Source organism: Electrona antarctica (genome assembly GCF_951216825.1).
Source record: "Electrona antarctica genome assembly, chromosome: 13".
In the NCBI taxonomy this organism is placed as follows: Eukaryota; Metazoa; Chordata; class Actinopteri; order Myctophiformes; family Myctophidae; genus Electrona; species Electrona antarctica.
This window is the reverse complement of record NC_136794.1, coordinates 31,277,753-31,297,419: the sequence shown is the minus strand read 5'-3', so window position 1 is coordinate 31,297,419 and position 19,667 is coordinate 31,277,753. Positions and strand designations below refer to the sequence as shown.

Below are 19,667 nucleotides of genomic sequence, written 5' to 3'. Positions count from 1 at the left end.
GGCAGCCTGGCTGGGTGGTTTAGCCTATACCTAACTCCGATGCGGTCAGCGGTCCCCAATTTTGCGCTGGCACGCCGGCACGGCACATTTGGCATTCGAGCGACACGTCGGGTTTATCCTTAAAACGACGAGATGTAACTCGAGAAAGACATGGCTGTAGATTGCACTATAGCCTACCCGTTGGTTGGTAGACTTGACTATAGCAGCATGCACTCTCGATCCAGTTAACTATTCCAGGAGGGGGGGGGGGGGGGGGGGGCACCGGCATGCGCTCATGCAAAACACTGTTTAAATGGCTTAAGCATCTAAACTTGCAACATTGTTTTAATTGCGCGATTTTAACTGCTTGTAAAGTTGGTAATCTCCTACCAATTTCATATGACACAGACACATCGTTGATGTAGGCCTATTCCTTTTTTCCTTTTCTTTTTCTTTTTTTTACATGTAGCCCATATATAGGCCTACATACATACTACATACATATACTTTTATATTAACATTTTAGGAGTGAATACATATGTTTAGATGCCTGTGACAGCCTCTCAGCTGGTCAAACAATGCTGCTCCGCTGTTCTACGACAGAAAAAAAGGTGAGGACAAAGCGTACGACAGCTCCCGACCAGACGTGGTTTTTGTCTTGGCTCAAGTTCAAATTCAAACGTTGGCGCAAATCGTAAATGCCGAAAATTGCGGTAATTTCGGCGTACACCCATATTTTGATAAATGAGGGCCCTAGAGTCTGTCAAAACAATAATAGCAAAAATAGCAGATGTACAAGGCAAGCTATAGTAGAGCTATCAGATCTGTTAATTTAAATAGCTAACGTATAAATGGATAAAGTGGTTAAAATGATTGTGATGCTATACATATTACCTAATTTTTACTGGGCACCCCCTGCAATCCTCCCGAGGACCCCTGGGGGTCTCGGGACCCCACTTTGAGAACCACTGTCTTGGAGAAGGGAGGGACATGTTAGCTGAGGTACCAATCTGAGAACCCATCGGCAAAAAAAGGAAAAACTCTGGAAAAACTCTGCTGTTTGTTTCCGCAGCTCAGAATCTGTTCTTGAGAGATTAGCTGAGGTACATACAGTCCAGTGTGTAAACGGGTACAGGAGTGGACTCATGAAGGCTCAGAAGCTGAGGTACATACAGTCCAGTGTGTAAACGCCTACACGGGTACAGGAGTGGACTCATGAAGGCTCAGAAGCTCAGAATGGGGAGACATGAACACTGTGTCGTGACATGCTGGACAGTATACAGTTAGCTGTAGTATACTGTAGCTGTAGACCAGTAGTAGCTGCCCTGTTGAGTGGTCAGATGGCTGGGCTGTGCGCATTTTCAGGGGTTTTTATTTTTTATTTTAAACCGGCTCGGATTAATGGAACTTAATATACGTTAAGTTTCTATTTATTGGTATCACACTCGTGTGAAGTGAGGGGCGCTCTTATCGTCATACATCATCATACATCACATTCTGTGCTCAGCCAATCAAATCATCTCAAATTTGGTACACACAAACACACAAAACTGGGCATAGGCATTCCGTGCTCAGCCAATCAAATCATCTCAAATTTGGTACACATGAACAAACACACAAAGCTCAGCATACGAGCACCCCTCAAAAATAGTACCATAACATTTTCTTTTACATATCAGTGGTCCCCCCCGGCCCACATGTTGAGAATGGCATGGCATCACATATTTTAATGACTGAAGTCTCTATATACGTTGGCCACATGGAGACCCATCATCCATGAGCCAAGAGCCACACCGTGGATGATCCCAAGATCCACATAATTCGATTTTTCATTTAGCCTTTATTTAATCACAAGATAAAAGCCCCATTGAGATATAATCTCGTTTTTCAAGGGAGACCTGGCCAAGAAAGGCAGCCGGCAGAGCACACAGCATTCAAATGGCTGGAGATTACTCAGGCTTGGATAAGAAACTGGGCACTCCTTGGTGAGCTGACAGGCCATCACTGCAAGGTGTGCCTTTTAAAGACAGCTGTCACAGTCACTGAAAGAAGCTCTCCTAAACACCTGCAACAAAATGATTCATAAACACTTAAACCCTCTATTCTTTGGTAAATACAGACTTAAACCAAAATCGTTTGGCTTAAAATAGTCTATTTTTGACAATATTGTTCCCAAGAATAGAGGGATTCAAGCTGGGGTTCAAGTGGATAACTAGAGCCTGACCGATGCCCTATTGTTTTGTCCAATGACGATCCCTAACCCTAAAAATGAACACAATAGCATTTTGATAGATCCATCCATCCATCCATCCATCCATCCATCCAACAACATTCTATTATTTGTTTACTTTACATTTGCTGCCCAAATAAGGGACACTAGGTTGAAAGTGGTTTAAAATTATAGCTGCACATGAAAGAAGACCCATTTCTCAGTTGTCAAGAGGTTTAAAAGTCAATGTGACAGCCCAGAATAAATATATTGCACTGTTATTTTCTAAAGAGAGAGAGAGAGAGAGAGAGAGAGAGAGAGAGAGAGAGAGAGAGAGAGAGAGAGAGAGAGAAAGACAATCAAAGTAGGTATCACTGGACTTCAATATAAAATGAAACCAAAAAGGTCCTGCAGGAAGACAGCATGACATTATATTTCACATCTGTTGCTGTCTATTGCAGCAGCAAGACACAATTGTTCACAAAACCGTCTTCTGTGGTGTCACGCCCTTCAGTATTAGAGTTGGCACCGTGAACTAACTGCCAGTCCATTAAAGTCAGGTTGGTGGCTGCTGGTGGCAATGCTCAACGAGGCAACAAGGTGGTCATCTGTCACTGTTGTTCGGCACGTTGACTTGAAAGCTTTTGTGTGAGAAAACAGACTGACTGACTGACTGAGGTACAGTACATTGATCCAAACAGCACAGTTAGGTAAAGCAGATTCAGTGGTTCCCAAATGTTTTAGCTCGATACCCAAAATAAAAATTTGACGGAACCCAAACTAGTGAAAATTGCATCAGGACAGTCTGTCCTGATGAAGGTCAGGTTATAGAGAGTATATATGCGTGTGACATCATCATCAAACCAGGAAGTTACGCGGGAACGCCTACTGAGTGCCAAAAAACGACTTTCTGGCCTTGACAGCCCATACATCCAAACAGGGGCTGTCAAGGCCAGTAAAGTCGTTTTGTGACATTCCTGCATAACTTCCGGGTATGATGATGATGTCACGTGCACACCCTCTATTAGGAGCAAGTGCCATTAGTACGGCAGCCGGGAGCAGCTGGGGGTTAAGGGTCTTGCTCAAGGGCACTTGGACTGGGCGGACCAGCGGGTGAACCTTGTGATTACCAGGCGGCCTCACTACCCGTCCAGCTATGGCCACCCTTGCTCTTCACCTACTCAATGTTGCGCTGACTGTCCATCTGCCTTGTCACGCTAGCCTGGCATTGCCAGACTGATCACGTGGGATCACTCACAAGTTGCTCTGCGGGAGGAATTTGAAAGTCAGTACATGATCAGTCTTAGCCTGGCTAATAAGCCAGACTAATATCACACAACACTGTCGCGGTATATTAGTCTGGGCTGGCTCCACTTGGATTTCATTTCCCGGGGGGCGGGTTCAAACATTTTCTCTTCGACGCAATTGGTCAGAGCTACTGTCAGTCAAAGGTCTCAAGCATTGAACGTCACTGTACCAAAGCCCGCCCATATTGCATACCGTGTCCCGATTGGCCCGACCTGTTCTCGGTTGTAGGAAAGAGGCGTGCTACTGAGCCTCGCCAGACCCTAATCCGCTGGCAGGCAAATTTTTTTTTGCCAACGGCTGATTCGGTCTGGTTTATTAACCAGGCTAGATCAGTCTGGCAATGCCAGGCTATATTTTCACGCCAGTTCTGACTGCAAGTGCGGAGAGCAGTGCAGGTATTTTAACAGTTCATTTTTAGCTTGACTTTGAATGAATTGACTATTAGGGAACAGTCACCGTTCCGTTTGTTTTAATACAGCACAAACATAAAACCTATCATACACGCATTCAATGATACTATACAAAAACAATTCATTCCAAAATGTGTGTGTATCCCACATCCCTTGGAGCTACAAATTCAGTTCATTCGGCATCTTTGTCAGGTCTCTGAGGAAAGTCAAATTCATCAGCCACTGTCATCCAAATGTTCACATATACTGCTTGGTTGGACACACAAACCTCATGGCAATATCCATCACATCTATCATATTTTTTTCCACACAGTGCTTTCAGGCGAATAATACAATGATAGTGGAGAAACTGGGGGGAAATTTGAGCTTTGAACGTATGTACCGCCCACCATGGCTGCAGCACTGTCCACTCTAATGGAGCCAGGTTTTGACTCGGGGAAGATCAGTTTTTGGTGTTGCAACTCTCCATTCTCTCTGACCCCTTTTCCACCGGTTGGTTCCCAATGGGAACCGGTTCAGTTATTTTAGTTTTTTAGTCCATGAGCCAGAGCTCCAAAATTGGTGGGCAAACTATACCCTATATTAAATTGTTTATAGGATCAATACAAGTAAATTCATACATGATAACCCTTCCACAGTAGTAGCTTTTTCATATTTTCGATTATTTTGCATATTTTCCTACATAATGCCTCATTTGCATATTTAAAAATGTAAAATTTGTAATACAATAAATCATTGTCTTCGTGTAAGTACTCAATTGGGGAAGTTTAATGGTGATAACAATCTAATATAGGTATTCTTTTGCCCACTCAATTCATAATAAACGTTTCAATTTTGGAGCTCTGGCTCATGGACTAAAAACCAAAAAGAACTGAACCGGTTCCCATTGGGAACCAACCGGTGGAAAAGGGGCCTCTCTGAATTCCGATCAAATCTCTGTGTCACTGTTGGCCTGGACGACTGAAGGGTGTTGATGACATTCATCATTTCAGTCCTGTTTTTAACAGCCAAACAAATCCTTGGCAGGCTGAAAGCGACGCTTCCTTCAATCTCTTGCCATCCTGACATGATTTCTTGAGTTTGGCGAGTACTTGGTATACGCGATAGAAGGCTGCAGTGGTCGCCATACCTTTTTAGACCAACCCGCTTTGTTAAAATAGACTGCTGTGTGACCTTCACTGTCAGCTAGAGACAGTCTTGTCCAATGAGTTGTGGAGCAAAGATTTGAGTTAAAAATGTAATACAAATGTACATGATTTTTCTAAAATAACAGATCTACAAGCTCATAGCATGGCACACAGTGACGCACTATGAAAAGCCAAAGTATAAAATATGGTTAGGTTAAAATGATTGTTACACAGATGCTTTCCGGGTTTTAATGGGCCTCACAGAACTGAAGGTTTGCCTGTTATCACATGCCAAGAATAGGGACAAGGATTGGTCAAGTGGTTAATAATAATTACATTATTTTATTTCACATCAAAGGTTCTGCTGTTATTGTCAAAATGTGCTAGTCCTTCAGTGAAGATTCAATACTACTAATCTCTAGATCAGTAATCTCTCAAGAACAGATTCCGAGCTACACTACTGAATCTGTCAGCAGGGCAATTCAGAATGTGTATATACATTGTTGAATGTTGATAGTGGGAATGAAAACATAGGCGCCCATTCCTTTTGATTTTAAAACCATGTATCTTGCAGAACTGGAAGGACTTCAATTTGCAAAGCAGGATCAGTATCTACTGAGGGTATTGCTGGTTGCTGGTGGCATCCAAAAAAGCCTCAACAAAAAAGTGGCTTACAAATGTTATACCAACTATAAATGAATGGATTGATTGAAAAAAAAAGAAAACATAGGCGCCCCACAGGAAGTGGAGGGCTGAGGGCGGGCCAAATGGGCCAACATCCTGTTATACACATTCTATTGCTAGATCAGTGGTTCTCAAAGTGGTGTCCAAACACGTCTGGGGTCATTTTAACATCTACTCAGGCTTTCATAAGACTGTTTTTTAGGTTGCTTGAGTCAGTATTACAACACTGTTGTATCTGTTAAAACAGTTCTACTGCTTATTACGCGCTACCCGCATTTTAATCAAATATTCTACGCTGTCGAGATTGTTTTATTACATTTAGATCATACGCTGAAGTATTTGGGCTTTTGATCCGTGAAAATCCGGCGAAAAAAGGTTCCTCCGTTTGTTATGTACGATCGCACCACCCGCCATCTTGGTACGCCACAAGACCGGTGCACAAGACCCTCCTTCATGAGGCGGTGTACCCCGTTCACTTGCATTGGCCTCAATTTCCCAGAAGCCCTAGCAGCCCAGCGCATGGGTTGATTTCCGCTTTCGTCATCATACCATGAAGGTCTCTCCACCAGCTCCGCGGCAAAGACGGAGTTTTAATTTTTAATTAGTAAAATACGGCGATTTAAACACATAAAACAAATGTCGGGTATATCGTATTAAGCAGGGCCTATAGTTTGATGAAACAATGTAAAGCCCTCAAAGTGTTTTAAAGCGTTATTTAGATTTGATATTCATTCATCATTCTTCCAATACAACTTCAAACTCTAATGCGTGAGGGGCGGTGTTTATCCTTGTTTCTTTATTAGTATATATATATATTTCTTTCATTTCGAATAAATACGAAAAAATCTATTAAAAAAACATGCGTGGCACCAGATGATATGATCAGAATGGCGAGCATACTGTACCTCCACAGCACAGAGGGACCAGTCTCCTAACAGCCAGGTGTAGCAGGGCTGTATGGGGCATGGTTTGGTCTGGGTGAGCTGGCTGGGGCATGGACGGCCCTCCTCGTGAGCCTGCTGCAGGATGCGCCTGCTGCGTTCTGTGTGACCTGCAGGCACACAGCACAACATGCACACACTGTTAAGAACAGAACACAATGAAATGGAACAGAACAGAACACCACAACACAGCACAATTTGTGCACAATTTGTGCTGTCCATCAAACAGACTACTACAGACTGGCAGTTGAATCACTCGGTTGGAAGGTGTGAAAGAAGTTGGCTACAGATGGCTACTGTGGTGCTAAAAATAGTCTATGGCTTTTTCAACAACGCTTCCCTACAACCTTCGGCCCGACGCAACAGTGTAAACACAGTCCATTCAACAGCAGATTTTCGGCAACAGACGCTTTCCAACGTCGGTGCGGTGAAGAACTACCTTTAGGAACAGCACAGCACAGAATAGAATAGTGATACCGGATGTTGGATTCAAACCAACTTTGTCACGTTGGGTGCAAGGTAAGATAGGCAGCTATTGGCCAAGGGTACTATTTTACCACCGTCAAACCAGAGGCCATAGACTTGTTTATCGATGTCAGAAACAAAATCACCAATGTCACGCCACGGGCGTACAAGTGTAAAGAAAAGTGTGGATTTTTTTTGTGCACTCCATGATTTGTAGCGTTCATGAGAAATAAGAGGATAGAGGTAAGGTAAAGCAGGAGAGGTAAGGAGAAAAGAACATTTGTTAGTGGCCCGAAAAGGTGTAGGCTGCAGAGGCTTTTTTTTTTTTTTTAATATAACACAATAAAGAAAATGTCACACTGTATTGCGGCACCATTAAATAAATATACTGAATATAAAAGGAATAGTACCTGAGGGCAGTCAGTGCTGCATAATTAGGTTTGCGCTTTGCTTTGAACTTCAAGTTCTATTTTGTCGGGTAGATGGAAACCTTGTATGTCCAAAACTGTGTCCCAATGGATCCAATTTAGTTGTCCATTTTGTCACAAGCCCTGTTAATACTTTCCATTGGTTCGATATTTATAAAACCCACATAAACAGACAGACTTGAAAGTTGAAATATGGAGATACGAGTTTTCAGCCCCACAGTGACGATGTGCTGATTTAGTGGAAGCTGGACAGGAAGGCTAAGTGTCCCCCTCACAGCAAGAAAGAAATTAGCACCACCACCCCGATCTGTCTAACCGTGTCAGCATGGCTATTTATGTGCACGCCTGATTCACACACCAAGTGCCACACTCAAGTGTGTCATTAATAACAAGATCGAGGCAGAGCAGAGTAAGGGAAAGGGCAACAGTAAAAAGGAAAGAAAAGAAAATTGAGCCCGACCAATATGTCGGCCATTATTTGACATCGTTATGAGAATTATGCAGACAATGTGACTTGATCTTTTAACTATTTCAACCTGGCAGTCATCGTCACGGCAAATGTTCACCTTTTTCGGATTGTGACACACTGTAGATATGTATTTAATATTTACGTGTTTGCTTGTTCAATGTATAATTTAAATACATTAAATTATCTCTTTATATAGTTCCTGTCAAGCAGAAATCTCTTGCAAATTGACATTGTCTGGTAACAGTTTTTGTTGCAATGTGACCAGAATAAATCTTTTTGCAGAAGATCAGAAGATAGTTATTTGAGCAGGAGATTCAGCCGAGTATAAGTCTTTTAGTATTATTGTAGGCAGCGGACGAAGATAAGCTGTTCTATTCTGTTTCATTTTGCTGACCCCCAGCATGGGAACCACTGGTCTAGAACTCTCCCAAAACACGATAGAAAAACTGGATCCAACAATCTGCCATTGGTCAGACTCTAGTAACAAGAATGACACGCGTATCATTAACTGCCAGGTGAAACAAGTGCTCTCCGTTGTGCATCTGTCCCCCTTTTTTCTCTTTTTTCCCATATTATTATTATTATTTTTTTAACGTGTATGTTTCTGTGTCACAACCTTGCGGCCGTTGTTTGCGTTCGTTTTCGACGTTCTGTTTGTGGTTCAATCTCCAGTTATAACATTAGAAGCTGTTTTCAGTAGCTTCGAGCTGCGGCAGCGTTGCATGCAGTGCGGTTGCAGACTTCCGCGGTGCGGGGCAGGGCTTAGGAGGCAGCCAATTATGACTAGGTCGCTAATACAGGCAGCCAATCATGACTATAGGTCGCTACTACGCGATTGGCTACACGAGTGGTGCAGAATCCCATTGGCTTAGGCGGCGTTTCAGAGTATACCATTGGCTTAGGGGCAGCCAATCATGACTTGGTCGCTAAAGCCAACAGCAGAGGATGTAGGCTAGGTTTCACCTGGCAAAAAGCACAACCTGCTGTTTGTGTGGAAGAAAAAACAACGTGACTCTGAAGACTTGTCTCTCAGTCAGTCAGTCAGTCAGTCAGTCAGTCAGTCAGTCAGTCAGTCAGTCAGTCAGTCCGCCAGTCAGTCATTCCGTCCATTAGGACAGATGTTAGTGGTTATCTACACTGCACTAATAACCTGCTGGACAGGGAGATCGCTCATCTCCCCGTAAGCTCCAGGGGTGGATGGGGAGTTTCTTTAGAAGACAGACACGGTTAGACTCCCGTCGGTCTCCCCATCATCGCTGGGATAAAGAAAGCCGGAATAAGCAGAAGGCTCTCCGTGGTACCCTGACAAAAAAAAACATCTCAGCAAACCGCCTGACACGGTTACGACAGGGATCCTTCAGCCCAGCCTGACAGATGACGCAGTCTCGGAATGATGCGCGTGGTGCGTGAGCACGTGCATGAGAGAGAAGGACAGCTGAGGGAGAGTGTGTGAGAGAGATGGAGGAAGAGAGAGAGAAAGAGAGAGAGAGAGAGAGAGAGAGAGAGAGAGAGAGAGAGAGAGAGAGAATAAATGCCCAGTGAACAGCTTGTATAATATTAGACAAGCCTTTCGGAGTGATGAGCAGACGGAGTGTGGAGGGAGATAGGCATGCCAATATGACACATTAAAATTAATGAAGTTGCGAAGATATATTGTTGAGTTATTCTAATTAATGAATAACAAGCTGTGAGACTATGGCATGCCGAGACTTTTGAGAAAAAAACCTAAAAACTAAAAAACAATGTATGCAATCAGGTTAAAATATTAACTAGTGTATATTATGGTCAGACGCCGCCACAGGTTCACAATTGCAAATTGTGGTGTAGTAGACTGTATGTGGGGGGGATAGATATTGAATTGTGGTCTGAATCATTTATGTATCCCCCTTTTAAGGTGAGCTTTAGCAAAAAATATATTATTCTCAATAATATGCCTCATGCCACCAAAAGCTGTTCGTCAATTTGAAAACGTCTCCCCACATGGAATTCTAATGACGCGGGGGTAATTGCGAGTATATAGATTATCGAAGGATATACAAGTGGGCTGTTTCCCATGGATAATGCGACGCGTGGATTTCAGACTCACATTAAATATTGTAATGCTTTTAAATGTATTCATGCACAGTTCAACATCTGAGTGGAATAATGAGAGGCGTGGGAGGCGTGTGGGGGTTGGCCGTGCATTCTATCAACAGATGGGTGCTCCCAGTGGCGCTGGGTATTTGCACAGGACCTTGTTTTGTTTGTTTTGAAAATGAAAGTGGGTGGGTGGGTGCTGCTCTCCCCTCGGAACTTTTGAAGTAAGACTAGCCTAGAAAGCTGAGAAGGAGGCTGTGTACTGTAAGGGTGGGTTGACTCCACAGGGGATCAAGCCGTGAGGCATTAAATGCCCCACTAGAGCTGCAACTATCATTTTTCTCATTGAGTATTCAGTGGATTACATTTTAATTAACATGCATGTATTTATATACCGGTACGTATCGTTTGCTGACGATATTTGCGTACTTCTACAAGCTATTCTAAAAGCGATATTTCCGTAGATCTACAAGCTCGAAAGCTTGTAGATCTTCTACTTTTGCAATTTTTAAGTGGTGCAACCACTTCCTTAAGTGACTATGTGTGTGGGTGGGTGGGTGGCTGGCTGGCTGGGTGGCTGGGTGCGTCTGAGCACGAAAACAGCATGGTTGTTTTTCACCACCTGCGCGCAACCTAACACACACACAAACACATGCACATATTAACTGTATATATGGTGATTTCGGGTGTGCCAGTACAGTACAGTACAGTACAGTACAGTACAGTACAGTACAGTACAGTACAGTACAGTACAGTACAGTACAGTACAGTGGAGGGTACAGTAGAGGGACCCCCACACGGTAACTCTGTCATTTCTCAACCGTTTCGGACGCGGGGCGGCTCGCCGGAATCGGGCCGGCACCTGTTGGTCTGGAACCCCCCCCCCGGGGACCCCCACACGGAGTTGCACCACTTACTTCACACAGGTGTGATTTTTTAAATTTGAATCCCGAAAAGTAACATATTTGGGTATACTGACATAAGTTCCACCCGGCAAAGAGGATTATGTATTTGGCCACGCACCCCCATCTGAAACGATTTGGTGCCAGCTAGGGACCCCCCATAAAAAGTAACAGTTTTGGGACATACTGTATGAGAAATTTTACATCAACAGCTTTACTGTGAAATTAACTGTGGCACCCCTAGTGTGGAGTTGATATTCTGTCCTGTACCTTGGTTCCCACAGGTATGAGAGCATTCAGCCCAAGGTGACCACTGTGAGAGGAGACAGCTGACCGGACAGTCCACCACACAGTCTTCAGACAGATTCCAATTGTTGACCGCACCCAACTGATGAAGAAACAAAACGTGAAGGTTAGGAGCAGTGGTGATAAGTAACTTAAGTACTTACAAGTATAGTTCACCACCAGAAATTACATTTTTCTATCGATTAATCACCCCATGGAGCCTTGGATTCATGGAGATGTCTTTGTTTTTGTCGCATTCCTATGCCAATAATTTGATGACCACGGAGTCTCAATTGAGTGTCCTCCATTAAGTCTCCTACCGGACAAAGTTTGTTTAAGTACAATTTTTACTTTACTGGAGAATTTCTTTTACTTGTACTTTACTACTCTGCATGCAATATAGTACTTTTACTCCACTACCTTTATTTGAAAACTTTATACTTGCAAATTTCAAAACATTTTCAAACATTTTATACATTTGAAAACTGAAATGGGACTTTCTGCATAATGACTACTTTACATTTTCGGTACTTTTGTATACTTTACTTTTGTATTGTATACTTTACTTTTGTATTGTATACTTTACTTTTGTATTGTATACTTTACTTTTGTAAAGTAAATGGTGAACTTTTAATGTAATGGAGTATTTCTACATGGTGGTATTGATACTTTTACTTCAGTAAAACAAATACTAGTACTTTTTACGCCACTGGTCATGATCATGCAGAGTCTTCCTTTCTCATGAGAAAGAAAGAGGGCTAGCCAATTAATTCCAATAAAAACAGCAGTAGTCTACATTTGCATAATGTTGAGCTAAAATAAATGATTTCTCGGTGGGGGTGCATTCGAGGACAGTCACATGTGTTGAAAGACAGTCGCGTCAGAGTTTAATTTACAAAATAGGCATTTAGCAAACACACTTAATAAACAGAGTACAAGATTGGAATAAACAAACAACAGGGTAAATGGTCCTGTAAATTGAATGCCAAGAAAACAATTAAGTGCTTCAAAGTCTAACAAACTAGTATATCGTTGCTGTTGGGCAGTAACCAACTATCTCAGTTTTTTAACTTTTTTCATTTCCTTTAATAAATGTTTGCTATTGAACACCCTTTACGTCTGTGTGTGGCTTTTACAAATATTGAACCAATGGAAAGTATTACAAAAGCGCTTCTGACTAAACTTCCTAACTTGACTTTGACATTCTAATTGATGTCGGATAAAACAAAAACATCTCCACATTAATGGTCAAAAACCTCCTAAACTCCACTTGAGCTGTAAGTGATGATACTATAAGGACAAATTCAAGTATCTGACAATGTATACAGTCACCATACCGACTTTGACGAGGCAGTGTTGTGTTGTTTTAAAAACGTATATATTTTTTTACCCCTGAAAAGTTAATATTTTTTAATATAGTTGGTTTCTGCACCAAGATCAGGTTGACATCAAACTTAGCATATGTCTAAACAGCATGCTATCTATCGAAGTAAACAGAATTATGTATATGTCTAAGACCTGTTTAACCTACTGTATACGTCTTTATAACTTTCACTCTGTGTAGCATCTGTGTAGTATATGTATTTTTCCCATTTTCTTTAAAAAGTAAATCTGTTTTTTTCGGCCTCAGGTTTAATCTCAACCAAGATACATCTGCATGCATAGTCTAAATAGCATCTTTCAAAATATGTGACAAGAAGTGATACAAATAATTGCAAGTTTGTGTGTTCAGCTGAAATATGATTTAGTCATCTCAAAGTGGGGTCTGGGGAACCGTATAGCCTAAATATAGTCAATATACAAACTCATAACGCGTCACAATTGCGAGGCGTTGTGACCTTGTAGATCTGCTCTTTCCGAAAAATTCATAATTTTGAAATTCATTCAACATAATTCTTCTCTTTTGGGGGTACCTGGCGCTAAATCTTTGCAGATACATATCGTCTCTGTCGGGCGGAAACCTCATATGTCCAAAACTCCTACTTTTCAGGATGCAAATAAACAAAAGTAGCAAAAGTAGCAGATCGACAACCTGCAGATCTGCTACTTTTGATGCTTTCGTGTGACGTTGTAGTATGATCATTTAATTTATCAAGTAGGGCGTTAATTTACGAAAAAACACAAAAAGTTATAATATGGAGATAAGAGGTTTCTGCTGTGTGTTTGAGAACCACGGGATTAGGCCACGCTCCCTGGGGTTCCAGCTGTTCAGCTCAAAGATTAATCGCTTGCCAGAGGGAGGAGTTTACCTGTTCGCACACACTCAGTTCCAGCACCTTGCCGTCGCTGCGCACGCAGTCCAGAAGGCGTGACCGCGATCCCTGACCACACACCGCCTTCTCACTCAGCTGGCATGTACTCCAGTCTGAAACACGCGCGCACGCACGCGCGCACGCGCACGCACACACGCACACGCACACGCACACACACACACACACACACACACACACACACACACAGGTTTGTATTACTATACTTGTGAGAAGACAATAGCTGAAAAGCAGCCGAAATATTTTAATTTTCCATAGTTTTCCGATCGTCTATTTTCCAAATTTTTCGAACTCTAAAACTAACCCACTAACATCTAAAAACCTAACTTTCTGGAAAATCTTTGGTAGGGGAAATATCAACATTTTAAAACAGCAATACATTGTAAATTGTACATTTGTATACTTTGAAAGGCATGTACTTTTGAATACTGAAATATTTTTGAGCACTCTCACATCCTACTTCAACTCATGAATCTGACAGAGCAACTTATTATAGGAAACGGGTTAGGGTTATGTCCAAAACAGTTACTTTTCAGAATTCAAATTCAAAAGCATCATAGCAGATCTACAAGCACAAATGCATCGCTTCGCGCCACATTTCGAGCTTGTGGATCTGCTACTTTTGATGCTTTTGTGGGACGCCGGACTATGGCCAATTAGTATAGGGCGGAGATACAGTAAGAGGTTTCTGCCCGACATTATGACCTCCAATACTCAAGTACTGGGGTTTGAGTCAGACTGTCACACCAACCTGAGAGACTGTACTGGTAGGTGAAGCAGGTGCTGTTGAGCAGACAGGCTTCAGACTGTACATCCTCTGGACAGGCCTGATCTTCTGAGGACGGGAGACGCAGGACATGTCTTGTCCTGTTCCTCACTGCGGCCAGGTCATCACACTGCTGCAACCACAGCAAGACAGTGTCACTCACACACTGCTGCAAACACAGCAAGACAGTGTCACTCACACACTGCTGCAACCACAGCAAGACAGTGTCACTCACACACTGCTGCAACCACAGCAAGACAGCGTCACTCACACACTGCTGCAACCACAGCAAGACAACGTCACTCACACACTGCTGCAACCACAGCAAGACAACGTCACTCACACACTGCTGCAACCACAGCAAGACAACGTCACTCACACACTGCTGCAACCACAGCAAGACAACGTCACTCACACACTGCTGCAACCACAGCAAGACAACGTCACTCACACACTGCTGCAACCACAGCAAGACAACGTCACTCACACACTGCTGCAACCACAGCAAGACAGTGTCACTCACACACTGCTGCAACCACAGCAAGACAGTGTCACTCACACACTGCTGCAACCACAGCAAGACAACGTCACTCACACACTGCTGCAACCACAGCAAGACAGCGTCACTCACACACTGCTGCAACCACAGCAAGACAGTGTCACTCACACACTGCTGCAACCACAGCAAGACAGCGTCACTCACACACTGCTGCAACCACAGCAAGACAGCGTCACTCACACACTGCTGCAACCACAGCAAGACAGCGTCACTCACACACTGCTGCAACCACAGCAAGACAGTGTCACTCACACACTGCTGCAACCACAGCAAGACAGTGTCACTCACACACTGCTGCAACCACAGCAAGACAGTGTGTCACTCACACACTGCTGCAACCACAGCAAGACAGTGTCACTCACACACTGCTGCAACCACAGCAAGACAGTGTCACTCACACACTGCTGCAACCACAGCAAGACAGCGTCACTCACACACTGCTGCAACCACAGCAAGACAGTGTCACTCACACACTGCTGCAACCACAGCAAGACAACGTCACTCACACACTGCTGCAACCACAGCAAGACAGTGTCACTCACACACTGCTGCAACCACAGCAAGACAGTGTCACTCACACACTGCTGCAACCACAGCAAGACAGCGTCACTCACACACTGCTGCAACCACAGCAAGACAGTGTCACTCACACACTGCTGCAACCACAGCAAGACAGTGTGTCACTCACACACTGCTGCAACCACAGCAAGACAACGTCACTCACACTGCAGTTTCTCTGTTAATTGTTGTGAGCTACGGGGACGGGGAAAAAGTGGTGTGACTAACACAATAAAGAACATGTCACATTGTATTTCAGTACCATTAAATAGAAGAAAAAAGTCACAGGTGCGTCGGATAACTGGAACTGGAGAAGTAGAGAAAAAAGGGATCCCGCACACTGTCTTCACTTGCAGAATTAGATTTATTGAGCAACGTTTCGGTCGTTCAGACCTTCATCAGGCATCTAACAGCATTTAACAGGCATATAACAGTTTACAGAAAAAAACACAGGAAAGTACAGTTCAATACAAGGTCTGCGAAGAGGATTTAAAACCCAAGAAAGCCTATGGCTTGTTTCCATTGGGGTCCGACTTCATATTCAATTCATTAGAAATGTATTCATCGTGAGCTTGTAGATTAGATTATTTTTGCTACTTTCGTGCGACAATGCAGCAGTTGAAGCACATCTCCATCACCACCCCCCCCCCCCCCCCCACACACACACACACACACACACACACACACACACACACACACACACACACACACACACACACACACACACACACACACACACACACACACACACACACACACACACACACACACACACACACACACACACACACACACACACACACACACGCCTTTGCCAGGGCCAATTTAATTTCAACTGCAACTAATTTTGCGAGCCTGATCTGAGAACAGTTTAATGTTTTGTTTGTGTGCAGGCTGGAAAAAGCATCAAAACAGCTTGTAATGGAGCTAATTACTGCTGTCGGGCGGAAAACTCATGTCAATTTTCAGGAAATTGAGAACAAATAACCTGTGTCCCAAAAGATCCACACTTTCTAAAAAAGTCGAAAAAGCTGATCTACAAGCTTGTAGATCTGTGGGCATTCATTTACAAAAAATAAAATAAAATAAATAACATAAAATGTTGAAATGTGGAGATACAAAGTTTCCGCCTCACAGCAACGCAATGTGTGACAGGGAGAATGGAAGGGAGTTGTTCAGTAATACAACAACACAACACCACAGAAGCCAACAGCAGTTGTTCCTTTTTCCCTTTCTCTCTATTTTTGCAGTATCACATATCGCTTGCTTGACATCTTAACAATATGCATAATATATGCATGAAAACATAATATATTTGTACATACAGTGTATGTCAAGAGGATAAAACAAAATAAAGCCAGAGAGCTTATTTCCACTGTGGTTCTTTGAGAGAAAGTGTGTGTGTAAAGTGACTGTTATGCTGTTCTGATTTCAGCAATATTACCAATGCTCAATCCCTTACATAATGTCACCTTAATAATAGATTAAAGACCGCATCCCATCCGCTCACAAACTCAATTTAACATTGATGAGAACTCTTTTGGGAAAAGAAGGCAAAAGGATGGCAAGAACACCGGGTATCAATCCAGTTTAGTTTCCCTTATCATTCACACAAAATGTGCTCAGGCAATCGTTATTTTCTCCAGGTGCTAGATAAGATCGAAAGAATTTTGAATTATGGAACAAGAAGTTCTCCAATATTAGTACATTAATATATTACTTTTGATCAGCTTGCTTCTTCTTTTTCTTCTATGAGCTGAGATAATTAGATTTTTCTACATTTCACCCTAGCGTCCCTATTGTCAGGGCAAAGGTTTTTGGTGAAGATATTGCTGCAATGTTGGTGAGTTTAACGTTGTTTAATACAATCAGATAGGACTTTACTGTTTGGATGTATGGGCTGTCAAGGTCCGAAAGTACTGTAGTATTTTTGCCACTCAGTAGGCGTTCCCGCATAACTTCCGGGTACCATGTCACACGCCTCTAGTACACTGTAGGGTCTTAAATGGTTAGACGCCAAAATGAGTTCAGAGCAGTAGGTTGCTATAATCATTAATTAGATACAGAAATATTATATTATTGTTTATATATAATATTATTATTATTGCAAAAACATACATTAATCACTTAAGCTCTATTTTATACTTTGGCTATTATAATAAACAAACAAACAAACAAACAAACAAACAAACAAATAAATAAATAAATGCTAAACAGCCGCTGTAACGCTCGTGTAACCGTTTAAACTTGGATTTTCTTGGCCGTTGCTAAGTTTGAATTTGTGTAAAACTTTTTTAACCCTTCACTTTTTGGTTCATTGTGCAGAAAAGGGTAAGAAGCGATCCTTGTGGAAACATGCACCGTTTCTGAACCACGGTGGGAGGGGCCCAGGGTGCGACCTCATCTCGGAGCTACAGAATGAGCGTAGGGAGAGGGCACATATGGGGCTACTGTAACAGGTACCAACACCAGATCAATCCAGCATAACTACTAGTGTGCACGGTTGCTGTGGTTTCATTGGCATTCAAGTTAAGAGCAGACAACAATGGTTTAGTGCAACTCAACCAAAATGCCTGAAGTGGTTGAATGGATTTCTCTGATGCTTAGGAACGCTGCCAGGGCTTGTAGATTGAATAGATTGAACAAGACACAATGTCTGAAGAGACGACTTTAACTAATTAGGTGATCTCTCTCTCTCTCTCTCTCTCTCTCTCTCAGCCTTTCTGTTCCTCCCCTCCCCTCTGCTCTGGCTCTGGTGTTGGTCCAGTGACTTGTGTTATCTTTGACAGAAACCCTAACACAGCAACACAGCGATACAGGTGCCTGTAGCTTGTTGCAGCAGAAGACCACCCACATGCCAGGCCTCTCTAGCCTATGGGCAAACTCATCATGTAAAATGAATTAATTATACAGCAATATAATGGCATTATGCTAAATGTAATTTTCACAAGTGTGCGGGCGTTACAAGTGGAGCCCCCCCGAACCCCACCCCCCCACACCCATTTTGAGCAATAAAATCTGTGCATCGTAATGTATTGGCTTGTTATGTTGCTACAACGCTTCGGCGTACGTGTAATTAAAAAGCGGGTGCGATGATCTCTCCTCATGTGCCCCCCGGCGCGTATTCCAACGGGGGATGTGAGACTCTAAACGGTGCGTACACACAGGGAGCGATTAATTTGCACTCATTTACACTGCTGTTTGTGTTATGAGTATACATGCACACAGATCGTGGGGCACGGGGGAGGGGGGGGGGGGGGTTGTGGGGGGATGGGTTTGGGTTTGGGTTAGGGTTAGAGAGGAGGTAGCCCACACTAGTCAAATTTTCAAGTCTACATGCATCTTTACCATTGAGCTAATAGTGTCTGCTTGCTCGAGGGATAAATTGAATCTTGACCACCAGGTCAAAATTCGTGTCATAGCCTATCCTGTGTCTAGACTATGGGTGAGACGTAACCTCAACTCAACTCAAAATGTAAAAAACAAAAACAAAAAGCAAACAATGCAATATAAACAGACATTAGCATACAATAATTAAATTAAAAATAATTAAATAAGCACAAACAAATAAACATTAGCACCAGTGAGGAAAATCAGGTCTACATCAGCTGTCACTGAAGGCCAGGACCGGGAGAAGAAACAAGTCTTTAGCAAATATTAAAAAATGGCTATCGACTCGGCGGCTCTGATGTGTATGGGCAAATTATTCCAGAGACTGGAAGCAGCTGCCGCAAAGGCCAGGTCACCCCTATGGTCTATATTCTTTTTTTGGTCGCTGGCACCTTCAGCAGCAGCGGGCCCGGGCCAACCTCAAAGCTCTAGCTGGAGTAGTCGGAAACGAGATCTGCAACGGACGGGATGCCAACCCATTTCGCATTTTAAAAGCAACACGATCTTTAAGAGTTTGCGCACAGCCTGCGTTTTTTCATGCGTTTTGTAGATCCGAAATCCTCAAAGAAAAATGCCACGCTAAATATCCTTGCACACTGAGTGCGATGCGAATTATTTAAAGGAGCATTAAGTGATTTGGGTGATTTGGAAAAAAAACCCGGTCTGCGACGGGAACAAGATGTGCAAATGCACACGCTCTACAGTGGGGGGAGGTGCAACAGGCCAACAGCACGCGCACCAAGGCCCGCCCCGCTCGATCCTGATTGGATGAAGGCCCCCTCTATCCTGATTGGATGAAGGCTTTCTCACCCACCACCAAAACCGAAACTAGGGGTTTTTT

At 43.0% G+C, this 19,667-nt stretch overlaps 1 protein-coding gene across 5 annotated transcripts in view; it reads right to left on the bottom strand.

Annotated features, from left to right (window-relative positions):
- The window catches only part of thsd7ba (thrombospondin, type I, domain containing 7Ba), a 376,466-nt gene that overhangs the window by 20,083 nt on the left and 336,716 nt on the right, over positions 1-19,667 (bottom strand). For all 5 annotated transcript variants that reach the window (XM_079518802.1, XM_079518803.1, XM_079518801.1 and 2 more), the window contains exons 22-25: positions 14,305-14,452; positions 13,533-13,648; positions 11,269-11,386; positions 6,623-6,768 (exon numbers count right to left, since the gene is read on the bottom strand). In XM_079518802.1, coding sequence (XP_079374928.1) covers positions 6,623-6,768; positions 11,269-11,386; positions 13,533-13,648; positions 14,305-14,452 — 528 coding nt within the window. The remainder of the gene's footprint in view (positions 1-6,622; positions 6,769-11,268; positions 11,387-13,532; positions 13,649-14,304; positions 14,453-19,667) is intronic.